The sequence below is a fragment of the Protomyctophum bolini genome, assembly GCF_963924005.1.
Source record: "Protomyctophum bolini genome assembly, chromosome: 5".
Classification (NCBI taxonomy): Eukaryota; Metazoa; Chordata; class Actinopteri; order Myctophiformes; family Myctophidae; genus Protomyctophum; species Protomyctophum bolini.
This window is the reverse complement of record NC_137866.1, coordinates 17,521,931-17,542,819: the sequence shown is the minus strand read 5'-3', so window position 1 is coordinate 17,542,819 and position 20,889 is coordinate 17,521,931. Positions and strand designations below refer to the sequence as shown.

The window sequence follows — 20,889 nt, the reverse complement described above, 5'->3', positions numbered from 1 at the left end:
CTTATCAGCCCAACAGTTCCCTTCTCATTACACACCTGTGCCTACTTCCCCAATCAAGGGACCACCTACAAAACTGGACTCATTCTGCCTCATTCCTTGCTAGAAGATAACCATTTGTTACTCAGTTACTCAGTTTTCCTAGTGCTCCTATAGACTATTTTCTTAGTTTGGTTTTTGGACTGCTTTCATGGTTTTGACCCCTGCCTGCCTGACTTTTATGTAAGCCTTTTTCCCTTAATGTATTGGTCGTTAACGTGTTGACTTTACTCTGCCTGCATTTGGGTTTCATTTTGACATACACCGTGACACAGGATCCTTGCAGGTCTATAACCAAATGGACCTTTACGGGCCTGTAACTTAATTGAGTGTACACTGTACAGTACAGGTTTGAGGCTAACACATGTACAAAAATGAAGAGAGAGAGAGAGTCTCTGCTGACGTGCTGGGTCCATAATTCGGCGAACTGATGGCCGGCGAAACGAAAAACCAACGAATCAAGGGCGTTTTTAGGTCACTTTAGGTCCTACAGTGACCTAAAATCATTGTTCATGGATGTCATGTTTATGCCACAGAAGACAGTGCTGCACAAAAGGAAACAAAGTCCAGAAATTCTAGCTCGATCAAACCAAGTGATGAGACAACCATGGGAAAATCACTATAGGGCAAACTCCATCTTAAGGTGAAAACAAGTATGATTGGTTTAATCAAATATTGGTTATATTTCACTTTTTGCACAGTTCACACTCTGAAAGTATCATTGTGCTACATTCTAACGCAATAACAAAAAGAAAGCAATATAATACAAATGCTGCACCGTTCTCCTCCTCATGCAAGACCACCTGCTCCTCCTCTACCACCACCACCTACTCCTCCTCCAAGTCAACCACCTCCTCACTGTCACCACCACCATCATGACTGTGGTGTGTGTGGTCGACCAATACAACTCTGTCTTTGTCTTTTTGAGCTGCTGCTGCTAATAATAATAATGTATTTATTATAAACTTAAAAGTACTTAAAGCTCACACACTCACACACACCCTTATACTTGGATTTAGGATTAGGAATACAGCTAATTTATTCACATATCAAATATGAAGACACTGAATACACATCCCTGATCCATTAACTGTAATGACATGTGATCTACTGTAAGGAGCACAAATAGCCCATATACAAAATCCTCACGGGCACAATTTTAAACACAGGCCACTTCATCTTCAAAACAAATGCAAAAAAAAACAAAAAAACGTGTTAGCAAGTCATTCCGTGTTGCAGCTAAATTCGTGTCATTTTCTTTAATTTGACATTGATTAATTCCAGTTTTAAAATTCATAGAGGCTATGTATAGTTCCCCAAAGCATGTGTCATTCTAAATGACAGAATGCATGCCCTCATTTAAAAATATAGTCTAGTTTTAGACTTTCAGAGTTAAATTAACTCCCAGAACTGGGCTTTAGCCTATACGTGAGAAAGGCTCATTTTAGTGTCATTTATGATACTTCCTTGAGTTCCTTCCCAGACGTGGTGCGACGACTGCAGGAGCCAAATTGTTGTCGTTATACGGGTTGTTTTCCAGACCCTTTGAAGGAAGCTATCCGCCATCCTTTGTCCTTGGTAATAAACTTAAAACTTGCTTGTGGTTTACCCTCGTTCAAGTTCTTTGGGGTGACTATAACAAAGTCAAGTCAAGCTCGCCTCATATAGTGACTTGATAATAATATACTGATAATTTGCTGATGAACAATTTACAAGCAACAATACAATCAAGAAGGTAACAAGACTACTCGCCCCGTTTCTGTTTTCCTCCCAGAATTTTCCCCAGTGAGGGGTGGGAGAGGCTGGACAGCAGACGGCTGGACTTTGAATTTCTCTAACTATAAACTTTCATGACAGCAGAACAGCCTAAGTACAAATATAATTTATGAAAAGCTACATTGTGCATTCAGTATGCATTATAAGGAGTTGGGACTACAAAGTATTTGTCCTGATTGTAAAGTGTTGGACTGTGTTGTCAAATGCATCGCATGCTATTTAGCCATTTTGAACGTGCTTTTAAGTTTCCACCGTGCCCACCTGTTGTTGTGTTGTCCGCTGCTGATGTGCTGCCTGGGACCTGCACTCTTAAATAGGTACGTTAATTTGGCGCATTTGGAGGCATCTGCCTGGAGCTGTTTTCTTTTCCAGCAAGATTCCAGCAAATAAAACTTTGTTTCTCCTGCTCTCCTGCTCGGAAGGTCGCTAGTTCGTACGGTATCCCCGGACCGGCACGTTAAAATTACCACCGCTGAATATAACATTGGACCAGGGCTAACCGCTGAAGTGCCCTTGGACAAGGCATTGAACCTCTACCATGAAATGTTCTATGAGCAGGGCCTGGCTGTAAACAAGTTATTGAGCTTAGTCCAGTTACCCTGGGTAAACATAGTAGGCCTACCTTTCCTTGCTTTCCTTTCCCCCCAGGCAGGCCAGCCCAGGTCATTGTGACAAGTGTGAGGTCAGCAGCGCGCTGTCTTTCTGCATGGTGCGCGACACGGCCGACACCACAGCGAAGCCTAAACACGTGCTTCTACCCACAGCTGTAGGCTCTATAGTTAATTAGCCTGCCTCGGCCGGCCGTGTGGAGTGTACTACTGTGTGAGACAGTGTGACTGACAGGCTGCCTCAGCCAAAATAAAAAAACGGCTGGCCCAGACCGGCCTGGACTGGACCGGCCGTTCGGGAGTTGTCCCAGCACGAGAGAGAGAGAGAGAGAGAGAGAGAGAGAGGTAGCGTGCATCATGTTCATTCTAAGAGCTGGATTGCTTGCAGGGAAAGAAACGGGCAGATTTATAGTTTTTTGTCCACAGTTTCTCACTGCTCCACTTATAAAATGTTAAAGGTCCGCTGACATGCCCCGAAATTAATATGGGTGGTACAGCACATCACGTGGTCTGACTGAAAACAGTTTGAAACAGTTTGAAACGGGGCTACGGCGCTAGCAACAAGTGGCTATAGGTCAGGCTAGCGTTTTTGACGGTACATTTAGCGTCATATTGGCTATAAATGTAATTGAAAAAAATTATTTTTTCGCCGGAAATGCTTAGTTTGAATGCAATTGAGGTTGGCGTGGGGTTTTTTAGGGGAACTGCAGCACAAGCGCAAATTTTGGACTGGAGTCCCATGTTCCCCCGGTCGCCAACACCCCTGTCTGCCCGCTCTGAGACCTCTCAGCCCCGCAGCGCGACAGTCGCGACTACGGACGGTCTGCTGTTGTCTGGCCGCTGTGAGAGCAGCGCGACTACTGTTCTTTTCCCCTCTCAGCCGCAGGCTGACATGTACACCCTCGCTCTCACTCTGTAATACCGTAGTTAGTTACCACAACATTGTTCAAGTGAACTATAGTGTGTTTATGTTTGTATTCATTGTAATAATAAATATCGCTATGCCGAGGCATAGTCTTGCGGACGAGATCATGAGCCTCTACGGGGGACTGGGCATGTGTGTACACACACAGCATAGCAACTTATGCTACTATTTTGGTGTCACATTTAGCTTGAATACTGGGTGAAAGTCTCATTCAAAAAATTAATTTTTCGCAACATTGTTCAGGTGAACTGTGTGTTTATGCTTGTTCATTGTAATAATCAATATCGCTATGATTATTTTATTTATCGCCGCGTCGCTCCGGCTCCGCATGACAACATACTGTCATACAGTCTAGCCCGTCTCAGATGCAGGCTCAGGCTGCACACACACGGACGGACGGACGTATAGTCTCTGGTACGCACACACACACGCAATGGCACGGAATCTGCCTCGGGCGTCTGTAGCTCTCTTCCCCGCTGTCATGCACTATAGCCGTGTGTGTGTGTGTGTGCGTACACACATGCCCAGTTCAATGCGGGGACCTGACCAGAGACTATACGTCCGTCCGTCCGTGTGTGTGCAGCCTGCATCTGAGACGGGCTAGACTGTATGTTGTCATGCGGAGCGACGCGGCGATAAATAAAATAATCATAGCGATATTGATTATTACAATGAACAAGCATAAACACACAGTTCACCTGAACAATGTTGCGAAAAATTAATTTTTTGAATGAGACTTTCACCCAGTATTCAAGCTAAATGTGACACCAAAATAGTAGCATAAGTTGCTATGCTACCACGGCCACCAAGCCCGGCGAGCCCGCATAGAAGTCGTTGGGGAAAGCTTTCGCCACTCTGACGTCAGAATCATGATAGCATTGTTTGATAGCAGTTATTAGCTCCCGAGGGGCGTGTCAGTTCTCCTTTAATTTTTTGCACGGGAACAGAGAACACATTCACACTCGCATGAATATAATGTAAGGTCATGTAACCAGGTGTTACATGTATACTGTGTCTTCTGTAGGCTTGTCACTAGGGGGCAGCATTAAACCATATATGACAGCAGACTAGAGGATTTATTGTTTCCACATTCCACTCCCAGTAGCCTACTACAAAGAAGTCGAATTCCCTCTAAAGGGTTTTTGTCATCCCAAAAATGAACCAGTATAGTATGATCCTTCAATGTTTGCTTTGGCCAGGAAGGCTTTCTCTTGTCAGCTTTCAATGGAATACAGTCAACAGTTTACACAGCTAGATTACTGGCAAATAATATGGTCATTATTGAATATATGGGTTGAACCGGTTCCATACATTTTTCCCTGCCTAATTTTGAACCAAATTAATTGGTTCAGATCTCTAAAAGGACCCTTATGGTGTCTAATATCTCTTCGTGTTGCCCAGTTCAATTAGTGTCCCATGGGGTTCATTTGGTGACCATTTTGAATCGATGTCACGCGAGTGGTGAAAATGCAGAATTTCATCTCTCCTGAACCAGACAACGTACAAAGACAAATTAACTCGTTCATAGAATTGTAACACTATATGAATCTAATGGAAAGGTCACTGACACTGTAAAACCATTATTTATTGGTGAAAAACACACATATCAAATTTCTGTTTAGGCAAAATGTAACTTTCTTAAGTAATCAAAACACAATTTAACTGATCAGTATCATCCTTCCACCCAGGACCCAAGCATTGAGCACACTATGAGCATAGAGCACATACTTTATGAGCATTTAAAAGAAAAGTTACATCCTTAAGCAATGTAAGTACGGTAATGTTTCTGTCAGTCTTCGTCAATGCAACAATATGAAAACATTACGTTAACGTAATATGGAAACAAAAAACTAAACCAATTCCCCAAAACCACTACACCCCTGGACAGGGCAGTGGGCTGAGACATGTGATTGGCTGAGACACACAACCGCAGGCTCTGTTTTAATAGGACATTTCACAATAAAGGTGTTTTAATAGGACATTTCACAATAAAGGTCACTGCAGCTGGACATTAAGACACTTATTCTTCCGCACTGTCTTCCTGTTTGTCCTGGGCTTGTGATGACGCACCCTTTAGTGCCCTAGTGGCGCGACGGATCTGCATCCAGTCGACTGGGTTGACGTCCAGCTTTAACTGCGACATCACCCACGTGTCACTTCTGGCTCCGTCGATGAACTCCTCCAGAGACAGCTCCCCTACAGGATGGGATGGCCGACTACAGTTAATCTCTGCAATTAATTGCACACTAAAAGACTAGACAAACTCTCAAGGCAACACCTGTATTCATATTCATATACAGTAAGTAGCCTATATTTACCTGTATTATATTTGATATAATATATGCATTATAATATAACATTATGTAACATTGTGGAAGCTGATAAAAGAGACGAGCAGACATAGTATATTAGGGAGTCTTTGCACTTTACTTCCAAACACACACACAGGTAAAGGTACTTCCTTATATCACTTCCCCACCCATTACCACCCATCAGTGTCCATTCTGAGGTGAGACACCTCCATCTAGTGTCCACCCTCACACACGTAGCTAGCAGCCATGAGGTCCTTCGGAATGTAAAAAATGTCTCTGTGACATGTATAGAGATCGACTACTATACAATCAAATAATCTGTATACAAGATAATTTCAGATTTCAGAGAGGGAGGGAAATACTAAATTAACTGTTAACTACATTTAAAAAAATTGCGGGGCGAGTTGGTAAAGGGGCAAGTCGTTTGGTATTCCAAATGGACCCCTATAGGTCCATTTGGTTTCATTTTACACTCTCAAGAGTTAAATTAAAGACATCTGCATTACTTAAATTCCAAGAATTTTACACAATTAGAGAAATGTAGAAGAATTGTTTTGATCTACTATGGTACCAACGTCAATAAAGCATGGAATTGTGTCCAAAATCTTATCCCACGATAACAAAATATTGTTTAGTTTTGGGTCTGACAGGCTAAATCTTATCAAATGGTGGTCCGTGGCTCAAATGCTGAATAAATAATGGGCCTTGAAATGAAAAAGGTTGAAAACCACTGCTCTATACTTATAGTAATGACGGACCACCAAACCTCGCACTAAAAAGCAGCTTGATCTACAAGCTTACAACGCATCAAAATGTGATGTGCGAGCTTGTAGATCAGCTATTTTTGGTGAATGATCCCCCCAGCTAGAATATGGATGCTGGGGTTCAAGTGTCAAGTATGAAGTTATTTTCAATCTATTGCGATGGAAACTACTGTTCTCTCAAGTTCTCCTCATGACACACACTGTATTTCAGGGGGAAAGATTTAAATACAAATCTCAAATTGCTAGGCTAGCAAGTATGACTGGGAAGATAATAGATTTAAGCACTAATGTGTTCCTCTGTCAATTAAAATGCTTAATTAGAGATTGCTAAATGGCAACCATAACTGAGTAGATTAACTTTATCAAGGGAATGTGTGCAGTATCTGTTTTTTGTGTTTCATGGTGTTTTTCTTTTTTGTGAATGTGTATATGTATGCAGCCGTGACTCTGTCTCCAAGACAAATTTCTCCTGAGGGAGACATATAAAGACAACCTTGAACCTTGATACTTGGTGGTCCCCGGACCACTGGTTGAAAACCACTGGAATAGAGTCTAAGTGGTTAATCCGAAGTGACATTGATGAATTCCAAATATTATCACAGTATTCTGAGGCAGCTCTGGACTGCAGTCTAGTGAAAGCCACATATCTACAAACACTCACCATCTGTGTTTTCACAGATCTACAAACACTCACCATCTCCGTTCTCGTCCACGATGTGAAAGATGCGTTCCACCACCTGCTCTGGAGTCATCATCCGGGCGTCTTCATCCAACTCCCCGTGACACGCTATCTTTAACCTGTAGATACTCTATGATGCACACACACACACACACACACACACAGTAAGACGCCTGAGGGCGAGGGTGCCAGGTCCGCCTGGATGGCAGCAGACTGCTGACCGAGCGCTGGCGCTTTGGCGTGGGGGGTCAGATCAACATATGGAATGAATTCTGTACTGGCCATATATGGAGCGTGTCTTGAGTGTACAGGGTTTGATGTTGTCAGATCAACATGGAATGTCAGATGGAGATCTAAGGGTGGAAGCAGGGGCAGTGTCTTGAGTGTACAGGGATTGATGAGGGCACAGTTAGGGCTGGGCCTACATTTTCGAGCCTGATGAGGCAGCGGGCAGTGTCTTGAGTGTACACTGTACAGGGTTTGATAAGGGCCCTACAGGGCCGGGCCTGAATTTCCGGGCCTGTTGAGAACTCTAGTTTTTTCCAGCTGCTGGGCGTGGCTGCACTAATAACTTTGGGGCAGGTCCGTCTAGAGTTTAAATGGACAGGTATCAGTCAAAAGGGAAACATCGAAGAGGAAGGATGGATGGGGAAGGATCATATGGAGATCTAAGGGTTTGAGGTCAGATGTGAAGTTACTGGCCAATATTGATGACATCAGGGATCTCCATATATAACATTCCCATATTATATGGGCTTCATATTGGAATCTCCAATGATGTTACCATGTGTGTGTGTGTGTGTGTGTGTGTGTGTGTGTGTGTGTGTGTGTGTGTGTGTGTGTGTGTGTGTGTGTGTTGATACCGATGCTTATTGTCAGGCTGATACTGACAATAAGCCTCTCTGACTTGCTTACTTAAGGCCTATACTCATTCCAGTCCAGTTTTCGGTGAAGAAGTGACCACCGAAAACGACATCATGACATCACACCGCAGTGGTCACCGCTTACACAACACATCTCTCTGTTTTTACTAACCACCAAACGGTGGCCACCTCTTCACCCACAACTGGACTATAATAGGCCTTTATTATAAGATCTAAGAGTGCAGAACGTGTTATACTGCGACACGTTCTGAGCTAGGGGATCTGCTATTCTCTCTCTGATGCTGGGGTTCAAGTGGTGAATAATTCTGAGCTTGTAGATCTGCTGTTCTCTCCCTGTGAACAGTACGGTATGCTGGGGGTTCATGTGGTCAATAGTTCTCACCTCCACGATCTCCTGAAGCTCGTCTCTGTCGATGCATCCACTGCCGTCCTTGTCGTACATCTTAAACGTCCATTTCAGCTTGTGTTCCATTTTCTCTCGAAGCACTAGGTTCAACGCTGCCACGTACTCCAGGAAGTCTATGGTGTTGTCCTGTTAGAAGACATTTAATATTAAATCTATAGTGTTGTCCTGTTAGAATACTAACTTCATGTCCTCTGTCTGTCTCCTCTTCTCTCACACCAACTAACTTCATGTTCTCTTTCACTACATCCATAAATCGCCTCTTAGTCTTCCTCTTGGCAGTTCCAACCTCAGCATCCTTCTACTGATATTCTCACTATCCCTCTACTGTGCATGTCCAAACATTCACACACCGATGGCGGAGGAAACCAAACTTTAGCGGCTCCATCCAGCAGAAATGTGACAACGCTCCAAACTGATGTCTTTAAGGGTTTTTATTTTCCCGTTCTGAACACCGTGAAAACTGTAACAAAAACATACATATATTCTCTTAACCATCGTGAAATTGTAATGTGAATGTCCCCGTTTGTTGGTCAATCATGACTTCCGGGTTATTGGTAAACAAACATGATGAAACACATACAAACAATCAACGGAACTACGACAGTATTTACAAACAACGAAACAAACAACATGTGACGTACCGTGTGCGCCTTCTGCTATTCTTTAGGAGCTACTATAAATTCTCTTGTATTACTTATTAGAGGACACTCTGTTTTAACTTGAGCAGAGCTCCTCGTACCCCTGCAACTCAGGTTGTTCTGCCTGAGCCAGCTGTCACCGGTGCCATAAATGTTACTCACAGGGCTCCTCCTGCATGCCCTCATCCGGTCATAATATGAACAGCATTCCAGGCACCAAACACGGCATGCAATACAAAGAATGTACCCAGATGAACATACCTCTAATGTTCATGTTAACAATCAAATAGAAATAGAAAATCCCAGTGCAGTTACACTGCCCCCAAAATACAGTGATTTGTTACTGCCTTGAGGTATTTAGGCAGTAGAAATCTGTATTTTCCTTTAATTGAGCCCAAGTGTCACATTATCATCATTTTTTTTTTTCATTTTTTCTTTTGATATCTTTAATCAACACACATTAAGTTATTTTGGTTTGTTGACTCAGGGCCTATTCTCCACTAGTACCACTAGCTTTTGAACTGGACGTTCTAGAATAGACGGTTGTGTCACACGTTCGCCTTTCTTTCCTAGGTTACTCTGTCCCAGTTGGACTTTGACCTTCCTAACCAACCCATCATCGTCTTCATTTGCCTCAATGATTCTAGCAAGTTTCCACTCGTTCCTGGGGGAATTGTTCTCTTTGACAATAACTACATCCCCAACTTGCATATTTCTTCTGGGAGTGTGCCACTGTTGTCTGAGCCCGATGTTGGCCAGATACTCTTTGCGCCATCTGCTCCAGAATTGTTCCGTCAAGTATTGAACCTTGCGCCATCGTTTCCTGGTGTACAAGTCTTCCTTAACAAAGTCGCCAGGGGGCGGTAGAGGCACAGATGACTTCATTGTCAATAGGTGGTTTGGTGTTAAAGGTTCAAGGCTCTTGGGGTCATTGATGAGGTTTGTGGTGAGCGGACGACTGTTCACAATCGACATGGCCTCGTAGAAGAATGTCCTCAACGAGGTGTCATCCAACCTTCCTGTTGCTTCTGCCAGGACTGAGCTCATCACGCTCCTGACTGTTCTTATTTGACGCTCCCATACTCCACCCCTGTGACTCGCATCAGGGACATTCATGAGGAAGTCGCACTGTTTTCCAGCCAGGTAAGTAGAAAGTCTTTCCGAGTCCAATTCTTTCAGACCCTTTTCCAACTCGTTTCTTGCTCCGACAAAATTCGTAGCTTGGTCTGACCGAATTTGTCTTACTGCTCCTCTGATCGCGATGAAGCATCTCAACCCGTTCAGGAACGCATCTGTTGTAAGATCTTCCAACATTTCAATGTGGATGGCTCTAGAACTGAGGCACGTGAACAACAGGCCATAGCGCTTGAATTCCTTCCGACCTTGTTTTGTGTAGAACGGGCCGAAACAATCCATCCCACTGTACGAGAATGGAGGTGAAGGTTCAACACGGTCGGCAGGCAAATCCGCCATGCGTTGTTCTGCACTCTGCCCCCGTGCTTTCCTGCAGGTGACACAATCCTTTATGTGCTTAGCCACTGCCTTACTTGCGCCTAATATCCAATAGCCGCTGGCCCTGAGCTCGTTCAGTGTTAGCCCTCTGCCTTGGTGTTGTGTCTTCTTGTGACAGTGATCAAGTATTAGCTGTGTTACAATGCCTTCCTTAGGAAGAATTACTGGGTGTTTCAGATCGAGCGGTAATGAAGATCTTCTCAGTCGTCCACCCACTCTGAGCACTCCATCCTCAAGGATAGGATCCAGTTGGTACAGTTTGTGAGTTTTAGGTAGCTTGACGGACCCTTGGCTGAACCATTTCAGTTCTTCAAAGGCCTCTTGTTGAGCCATCTTTATGAGAGCAAGTGCTGTTGACCTTCTTTCTTCCACCGTGATGGGTCCTGACTGACCTTTATTGATCACTCTTCGACGAATTCTTGAAATGACATTTAGGGCTTCCTGCCAATCCGAGAATCTTGACAGTCTATCCAGCAAGCTGTAGGTTGCAACGGCGTCCGTTTTCAGGACTCTTACTTCTGGATCACCGAGCAGAAGCTCAGGGTCTCCCTGACTCAGGGCTATTTCTCTTTCCCATAAGAACTTGGGTCCCGTGAACCAATTTGAGTCAATCATGTCTGCTACCCTGAGACCTCTCGATGCGTGGTCAGCAGGATTCTCCTCCGTCTCCACATAGAACCATTGTTCAGGATTCGTAGTTTCTCTTATTCTCTGTACTCGATTAGCGACAAACACATGGAAGCGCCGGACCTCGTTCTTGATGTACCCGATCACCACCTTCGAGTCAGTCCAGAAGAACTCCTGGTCTATTTTCAACTCCAGTTCATCCTTAAGGACGTTGCTTACAGAGGCCGAAACTGCGGCTGCAGTGAGCTCAAGGCGTGGTATTGTGACCACATTGGAAGGTGCTACTCTCGCCTTTCCCATAACCAATGAGCAGTGAACTTGCTTGTCAGAGACGATTCGCATGTAAGAACATTGCCCATAACCATGGGTACTGGCATCTGAGAAATGATGCAGCTCAATTTTTTGAATGATGCCAATGTTCTCAGGAATGTAGCATCTTGGTATCTGAATCGTCTCAAGATTTTCTAAGTCTTTTAGCCATGCTTCCCACCCCGGTTTCAATTCAGCAGGAAGTGGTTCATCCCATCCAATGCCACACTTGCACATCTCTTGCAGAATCTTTTTCCCATTCAGAATGTAGGGAGCGAGAAACCCTAGTGGGTCGTACACACTTGCCACTGTGGATAAGATCCCTCGCCGCGTGGCAGGCTTCTCGTTGAGTACGACTCTGAATGAGAACATATCAGACTCCACGTTCCACTTCACTCCCAGTACGCTTTGCATTGGAAGTTCACTGTAGTTCAGATCCACATCCTTTACTCCACCAGCACATTCCGACACTGGAATGGCATCCAACACGTGTCTGTTGTTGGACACAAATTTGTGGAGATGTAGTTTTCCCTTGGAGCATACTTCTTGAGCTTCACCGACCAGATGTATGGCAGCTTCAACTGAATCAACACTGATAAGCCCATCATCTACGTAGAAGTTCTTCTGGATGAAGCTTGCTGCCAGTGGGTAATCTTTCTCATGTTCACTGGCAAGGTGTTTCATGCCATAGTTGGCACATCCAGGAGATGAAGCAGCTCCAAAAAGATGTACTCGCATGCGATATTCTTTGGGTTCTGTATCTGTATTTCCATCTTCCCACCACAGGAACCTCAGGAAATCACGATCTTCACTGCACACATGAAATCGGTGAAACATCTTTTCCACGTCACATGTGACTGCTATTTGGTGCTTGCGGAATCTACACAGCACTCCGGTGAGTCCATTCGTTAGATCTGGTCCTGTGAGAAGGTGATCGTTTAGAGAGGTGCCTCCATATTTGGCAGAACAATCAAAGACGACCCGTATTTTTTCGGGTTTTCTCGGGTGATACACCCCATGGTGTGGGATGTACCATGTATTTCCCTCCTTTGATGGACCTCCTGCTTCTTCAGCATCACCATCCTCAAAGACACGGTTCATGAATTGAATGTAGTCTTCTTTGTACTTGGTATTCTTCTCAAATTTTCTTTTCAGGTGCTTCAGTCGAATTGAAGCCAGCTGTTTATTGTTGGGAAGCTGAGGGCGCTCTCTGAAAGGTAAGGGCATTTCCAGATGTCCTTCCTTGTCATATTGGACCTTCCCGTTTAAGAGTTGTAGGAACTGGATATCTTCTTGTGATATATTCTTATCTCTAGGATTTGTGTCCAGAAAATCGCTTTCCAACGCTCTGATCACAGATGCAGGTGTGATTGGAGGGATTTCCTTAACTGAAATGCGGTGACAGAACCCTGTCACATTGTGCGAGCTTGCACGTGTTATGCACCCCACTATACTCCAACCCAAGTCCGTTTTGACCGCATAAGGCTCATAACTTTCCCCGGCGATTACCTTTGTGGGTTTCAGAGCTCTTGCACAGTCGTAACCGATCAGGAGTCCCACAGGACAGTCCAATAACTCAGGCATTTCTTCCGATATGCAGTGAAGGTGAGCCCACCGTTCCGCTGTTTTCCGAGTGGGAATGCTGTTTTGTTCCAGCGGTATGTACTCCTGCGTGTAAGCAGGTGGCAAATCAATCATTTCTTGTGAGAAATATCCTCTGACTCTTAGGCCAGTCACTCTTTGGCATTTAACCACTGCACCCCTGTCGGTCATTGTTGACAATTTCAGTTTGACTGGCTGTGCATCTGCTTTAATTTCCTCTGCCGTTTCCAAGTCAATGAAAGTGTTACTGCTTTGGGTGTCCAGCAGCGCATACACCAAGGTCTCAGAGGAGGTGGCATCAGCCGATGAAAGCCACACAGGTACAATCATTGATGTACGATCACCGTGTTCTCCGGTCACACTGCATGAGACTGTTGAAGCGGTTGCCTCATGTTCTGTCGAGTCTGCAGACCGCTCCTTTGTGTCAGAAGCCTCTTCGTGGAGCGGAGATGGATGATTTCTTTTACAAATATTGCAAGTGGCCCTCTTTGTACATTCTCTGGAAAAATGGCCGACTCGGAGGCATCCGAAGCACATCTTATTTTCGATGACAAAGTCTTTCTTTTGTTTCAGTGACAATGCTGAAAATTTCTCACACTGGTAGATGAAGTGATTTTGCTTGCAACAAATGCAGCTTAATGTTCTTGCATTTGCTGAAGGTCTTCTATTGGAATACACAATCTCCCTTTGAGTGTTTTGGGGGTTCTGGGTCACTTCTGTTGATGTCGCAAAGACACTCGCTTTTGTGTGACTTGGTTCCCTCCCAGAAGCAGACGTCGATTTTTCGTCACAATGCTTCAAAGCATGCAGGGAAGTAATAGGGTTGCATGCCGCTCGTGCTTCCTTTGCCACAAAGTCTGCGAATAATTGAAACCCTGGATATGGTCTTTTGTCATACAAGGCTTCAGTGACATGGTGATTCCAGCGGGTGGTGGCCCAGTCTGGAAGTTTTTGAACCAACTTTTGATTCTGCTCACAATCATTGAGGACCTGTAGTCCCTCCACGTAGGGCATTGCATGTTTACATGAATTCAGGAAGTCGCTGTACTCCCTCAATTTAAATGACTCTTTTGGTCCAATCCTTGGCCAGTTGTTGATCTTCTCTCTGAAGGCCCTTTGCACCACGAATGGGTGTCCATATCGTTCGTCGAGGGCATCCCAGGCCTGGTTATATGCTTCCTCGTCGTTTCTGTAAAAGGTGCCTTCCAGTACACACAGTGCTTCTCCACTGATATATTTTTTCAAGTAGAACAGCTTGTGCACTGGCTTTGTACAGCTTGATTCAATCAAGGCCTTGAAACAGGTGCGCCATTCTATGAACTTTAGCGGATTGCCAGAAAACACGAATGGTTCTGGTGCTGGAAGCCTAGTAAGTGTCAGAGTCTCTTGTAATGCTTGAACTAAACTAACTTCGTTCATTGTGGGCTCTTTATTTTCAATGGAAGCAGGAGGCGGGCGGCGATTAGAGGCTTGATCGCAAGGCGTGCTAGCTTGTTGCTTGACAGGATAACTTGGGAGCTGGAAATGCACTGCTGCTTCTGAGCCCCTTCCTTGGTTATCCGATATGAGCTCTAGTTCCCTATAAGAATTGTATTCTGCTTCTGCGGCTTCCAGGTCTCTTTGTTTCTCAAGTTTCCTCAACTTCTGTTCGGCTGCAATGATTTCCAAGTCTCTTTTTGTCTCCAACTCCTTGATTTCCAAGTCTCTTTGTTTTTCCAATCTTTGTGACTTCTCCTTTTCGATTGAGATTTCCTCCTCTCTGTGCAATTCAGCCCTTTTTGCAGCCACTCGTGCTGCTCTCTTTGTTATTTCCCTTGACACAGACTCGGAGGCTTGGCTTTCACGCTGACTGCCCCGTTCATTTCTTGAGACAGTTGAGCCATAGACTGACCTGGCGTCTAATCTTTGCAGCAACTGGAAGGCTGCAGCCTTTGCAGCCTCTGGGTCGAATTCTGTCGTTCCCGCCTCTTTTGAGCGCCTCTTCAGAAGGTCAATTATTTCACCAGCTACCGAGACGCAGGTGTCTACATTCCTCCGTGCATCTTGAGATGGGGTTGATTTTTCCCTTAACTTCTCGTACATTTTAATTACATTCAACTTGCATTCCTCAATTGTTTCCATATGTTCGTCTAATTCAGGTTTTGTGCATTCCTCTTTCAGCTGTAGTCTAACCCACCGCACCTCTGACTTGAACTTTTCGTATGAAGAGAAAAAATTCCTCCCTCTCTTCCTGCTGTCCTGAACTAGTAACTCACGCATCTTTTCTGTTGGGTGTCTTTCCCTGCTTGATCGTCTGACTAGTGCAGGTTCGCTTGGTTGCTCTACTTCTGCACTTTCCATAACAGGCTGGGCCAGGTGTTCATCAATTTCGTTCAAGCGCTCTTTAATTGACGCTTTTTCTAACTCTTCCCCTTCAGTCTGAAGCCTTTTTTTTAACTCTGCCTGTTCTTCCTTTAATGCAGCCAGTATTTGCTCTGCGGGAACCACCACACCCTCATCCAACATTGTCCCTTTAAGTTGTAGTGTCTTTGTCTATAATAAAACACAACCCAGGATATGTGTATAAACACAAAGGCTAGTTAAAGAACCAAGTTATGCTATATAGAAAAATAGACAATAGATAAAAATAGATAAACGTAGAAACACCTTTTTTTTTGTTTGTTTGTTTTTGAACAACAAAGTTGTTATATAGAAAATAGACAATAGATAAATAGCTAAATAGAAACCCTCTTGTAGAACACCTTTCTTTTGTTCTACAACTGAATACACCCAGAATGCCAAAATGTCTCTTATATTTTTCCTCAGACAAGGTCAAAGTTCCATCTACCGAGACAGTTTCCCTTGTCTTAGCATAGATTTAATTTATTCTTCACCCACACAACACATAGGCTTCGGTCTGACCTGTCACGTGACTCCTGCAATGAACGTTCTCCTCTGGAAACTTGGACAACCGAAAACGGAACAACACCGCCTTCTTGTGGCCGTCTTGACCACTGCAACGTCACCCTTCCGCTCTGCAGGTCCACACGCCTCGCTTTGTTATGTTTCGTTGTGCACGACGTCACTGCAGATGCGTGCCGGGCGGCTGGAGCCCGCGGACAGGCAGGGTGGTCCGTGACACTGGAGGACTCGAAAAGCCCCCCTCGACTCGCGGATCCTCTCGTGTTGGGCAGGTCTGGAACGCTTTGTCCCGCTTCTCACCGCCGTTACGAGGAGGAGGAATGGCCGGCGTCCCGTACGTCGCCTCTGGACCTGGTCTTCTCTTCCTCTTCGGCGGTAGTGGCTACGTTTTCACTTTAGCGGCTCCATCCAGCAGAAATGTGACAACGCTCCAAACTGATGTCTTTAAGGGTTTTTATTTTCCCGTTCTGAACACCGTGAAAACTGTAACAAAAACATACATATATTCTCTTAACCATCGTGAAATTGTAATGTGAATGTCCCCGTTTGTTGGTCAATCATGACTTCCGGGTTATTGGTAAACAAACATGATGAAACACATACAAACAATCAACGGAACTACGACAGTATTTACAAACAACGAAACAAACAACATGTGACGTACCGTGTGCGCCTTCTGCTATTCTTTAGGAGCTACTATAAATTCTCTTGTATTACTTATTAGAGGACACTCTGTTTTAACTTGAGCAGAGCTCCTCGTACCCCTGCAACTCAGGTTGTTCTGCCTGAGCCAGCTGTCACCGGTGCCATAAATGTTACTCACAGGGCTCCTCCTGCATGCCCTCATCCGGTCATAATATGAACAGCATTCCAGGCACCAAACACGGCATGCAATACAAAGAATGTACCCAGATGAACATACCTCTAATGTTCATGTTAACAATCAAATAGAAATAGAAAATCCCAGTGCAGTTACACAAACCATGCATCCACCAACCTGCACATCGGAAGCAATAGGGGCTTCTTGATCAAGGACACTTTGACAATCGACACTAACTCTGGGGTAGCTATACACCATAAAACATAGGTGTCTGTCTCTAAGCCATACAACATAGCTGTCTGTCTTTAAACCATACAACATAGCTGTCTGTCTCTAAACCATACAACATAGCTGTCTGTCTCCAAACCATACAACATAGCTGTCTGTCTCCAAACCATACAACATAGCTGTCTGTCTCCAAACCATACAACATAGCTGTCTGTCTCTAAACCATACAACATAGCTGTCTGTCTCCAAACCATACAACATAGCTGTCTGTCTCTAAACCATACAACATAGCTGTCTGTCTCCAACATAGCTGTCTGTCTCTAAACCATACAACATAGCTGTCTGTCTCTAAACCATACTACAACATAGCTGGTCTCACCACCGTCTTGTACACATTCCCTTTCATTCTTGATCAATACTTTCCTAACACAAATCACACCATATTCACTATAAATGAATGTTCATAAAAACTAAAACTAAACTAAATCCTAACTCACTCCGTTCTTGTCGAAGGCCTTGAACATGTTCTCGATGTAGTCGGCTCCCTCTGGGTTGTTGGTGACTCCGAAGAAGCTCCTGAACTCATGTTGGAATAGCGTCCCACTCGGACATTCCACCACAAACTTCTTGTACCATTCCTGGAGCTCTGCCACGTCGATCTCATTCTCCGGGATGGAGTCGGCAGTGAGACGTGCTCCCATCGCCCCAAAATAAACGCCAAAGAAACTCCCGTGAAGTTTTGTTTCTCACATTAAAACTCTTTAGATTGTGGCCCCCGGCCTACATAACATCCATGAGGTCGCGTGTTCCATTTTCTACCAGACAAACGTTTTCAAAACGTTTTTTTTTACCAAACTAAAGAACAGATGATGTTATATGGTTCCTCTACGTTGCAGTTCTCCACTGAGGGAGTGGACGCTACAACAAAGCAGTATTATTACCACATGGCTTAATGAGGATTAGAAGAATATAATCCGTCAACAGATAGATCATACAGGATTTGTCTTGTTTCCATCGGGCCCTGCATGTCTGTCCAGAACCAGGTTCCAGCTCAAGGTGTTCCTGAGAGTTCTGGGAAACCAGGAGGAGCACATAGATCTGCCGTGGCTCTGGATTGGTCAATCTGAGGCGATGACACCAAATGCTATATAGACATATCCACAGGGCGCAGTCGTTGCTGAGGTGTAATCAGCACTGATTAGCTACACCTGGTCAACTGGGCACTGCCCTGTTGGCCAGGCATCCTGGTAGGATCAATGTGGGTCAGATAATGCTATTCTATATTATTTATTATTTAGATAAATGTATGTTTTATAGACAAATTTTGTCAGGGGGTTCATAAATGTATGGAGGATATTGTTGCCGTCTTAACTTTTTTTTGTGTAAATTAACGCTGTACTTCATCATACAAGAGTGTAGTACAAAAGTAGTGAAAATAGCAGACACAACACGTTTCGATGCTATGTGTTTGATCTGAGTCTACACCACACCCAGTTAGCTGTTATCTGAGCGTGTGTGTGTGTGTGTGTGTGTGTGTGTGTGTGTGTGTGTGTGTGTGTGTGTGGCAGTGTCAGTGTGTGTCATTCAGCTGATTATGAGGATCATAAAGTACTCTGAAGGTCGTGTGAGGAATGAGGATCAACGTGATGACTCACTTACGCCCTGCGTTGTAACTGAACACAGAGATACACACTAACATGCCCCCCCCCCCAGTAACTATAATCTATAAGCTAGTTCATATCTACAAGACTATTTTAAAGTTTTTATTAAGCATAGAAGAGGGAGGGGTATGGACAGGAAAAAATGCAGTACATATGTTATGCTTCTTTTTCTATTTTTACATACAAATACATAGACAGAGAACAGACAGGAAACAGGACAGTTCTGATACTACATGGACAGAATTGTTTTTGAGTTGGTTTGAGTGTTCACAAAACTGAAACTGAAACAAAACAAAAATTAGACTAAACAAAACAAAACGAAAGACGAATAGCAACCCCCCCCCCCCACCCTCCCACTTGGAACTTTGACACCTTTTTCTTTCACTGTATACATATTTGTTTTTGTTAATAGAATAAATAGTAGTAATAGCCAGCAAGGATTTCATGAGCATAAGAGAAGAGAAGAGACATATGAGAAGTAGAAAAGAGAGACTCCATCATTCTACAAGACAATAACATCTTTACATTAAGCTGCTCCCCCAGTAACTATAATCTATAGGTTGTAACACAGAGATACACACTAACATCTTTACATTAAGCTGCCCCCCCCCCCCCCCCCAGTAACTATAATCTATATAGGCTAGTTCATATCTCTTTACATTAAGCTGCCCCCCCCCCAGTAACTATATTCTATAGGCTAGTTCATATCTAAGACTATCAGCTATGTGGGTAAAGTGATGATAATACACAAGGCTTTCACCCGATGCACCACCATATTGTATAAACCCAAGCTCAAATGGGCAACAATATAAATCAAGTTTGGAAAATAATTCATATAAGAATTGAAAAACATAATCAAAAATAAATAATTTAACACATAATGATGGCAGGTTTTACAAAATATTGAACCAAGAAAAGTATTAAAAAGCACTACTATAGGCTAAGTACTGTTAGAGATAAGTGATCTTCGGTTGAGTGAAGAATCTGAAGATCATGCATTTGATCCTCAAAATGTATTTGGCCGCAGACCCCCCATCTCAAAATATTTGGTTCCAGCCAGGGACCCCAGAAGCAAATAGTTAAAATGTTTGCTTTAAAAATATATTCAAAGATTTGCACACATTTTCAAGATTTCTCAAAAATAGCTCAGATATGAGCAAAAAATATGGTTAATATTGATAACAAATTTTCAACAACACAACACGACACAACTAACTGAAAAGTAAGCTAAAGGCAGGCTTTGTTGCCACCTTGTGGTAACAATGGTAGGCCATAATGTTGCAAATTATTTTTATACAAGATATAACAATAAATCCTAACGTACCACCGTTTCTAATGAGAACCAGAAACAATAAATATTGTTGATGATTTTCATATGTTCATATGTTCCTAAACATCATTATGGAACATTATTTAAACTCAACGTGTGTCTGTTTTTTAGCTGTTATAATTCATGGCTGGGCGCCCGCTGGCCTAGTGGTCCAGACGCATGCCACATATAGGATCTGGCCTGACAGCGCATTGCGTGTTCGAGTCCCGTTCATGCTGCATGTTTCTCCCCGGCCTCTCTCCCTCTCTCTTTCCTGTCCGTCTTCACTGTAACTATCAATAAAAGCCCAAAACAAATCTTTAAAAAAATAATATTAATCACAGCTGAAACCATGAAAGCAACAATGAGCAACTAACCATAATATGGTTAGTTACTTTGACCCTTGACATCATTTGAAACGCTAGTATGGCGTTTCAATACAAGAACTGCTATTTTGAGGATGAAACCGAATAGCACTAGACAGTTGTTTACATCAGTAAGTCAGTCAGTCAGTCAGTCAGTCAGTCAGTCAGTCAGTTAGTTTATTGACATAGTTGTATATGAAATGAATGTGATCGCTGTGATTATATGAATTAAATACAGTCTATCAACAATGACTATTACATTAATATGTGTATAAATAGCCAGTCAGCATTCAGTATTATTACATTATATTAACACCATTACATAATCTACCAACAATGACCAATAATAAATATATACGTCTGTCTGTCTGTCTGTCTGTCTGTCTGTCTTAGTGTTGTAGTCGAGACCACCTAAAGCGAGACCAAGACAAGACCAAGACCTAGGAGGGTCGAGACCGAGACGAGACCGCCACAAGCCTAGGGGGGCCGAGACCAAGACAAGACCACGACCTAGAGGGGTCGAGACG

General features: G+C 43.6%; 2 protein-coding genes across 2 annotated transcripts in view; both read right to left on the bottom strand.

Annotated features, from left to right (window-relative positions):
• Positions 1–2,216, bottom strand: part of LOC308316126 (synaptotagmin-1-like) — a 100,994-nt gene extending 98,778 nt beyond the window's left edge. Inside the window, exon 1 of the mRNA XM_080764531.1 lies at positions 2,074–2,216. The gene's annotated coding sequence lies outside the window, so the exon portion shown is untranslated. The remainder of the gene's footprint in view (positions 1–2,073) is intronic.
• A 2,720-nt stretch (positions 2,217–4,936) lies between these two features.
• On the bottom strand, positions 4,937–17,728 carry guca1b (guanylate cyclase activator 1B; the record flags this gene model as incomplete). Its single annotated transcript, XM_080763313.1, has 4 exons — positions 4,937–5,541; positions 7,116–7,230; positions 8,367–8,516; positions 17,525–17,728. The coding sequence occupies 4 exons, from the start codon at positions 17,726–17,728 to the stop codon at positions 5,366–5,368; spliced, it is 645 nt and encodes a 214-aa protein (XP_080619439.1). The 3' UTR covers positions 4,937–5,365.
• Between the last annotated feature and the right edge of the window lie 3,161 nt (positions 17,729–20,889).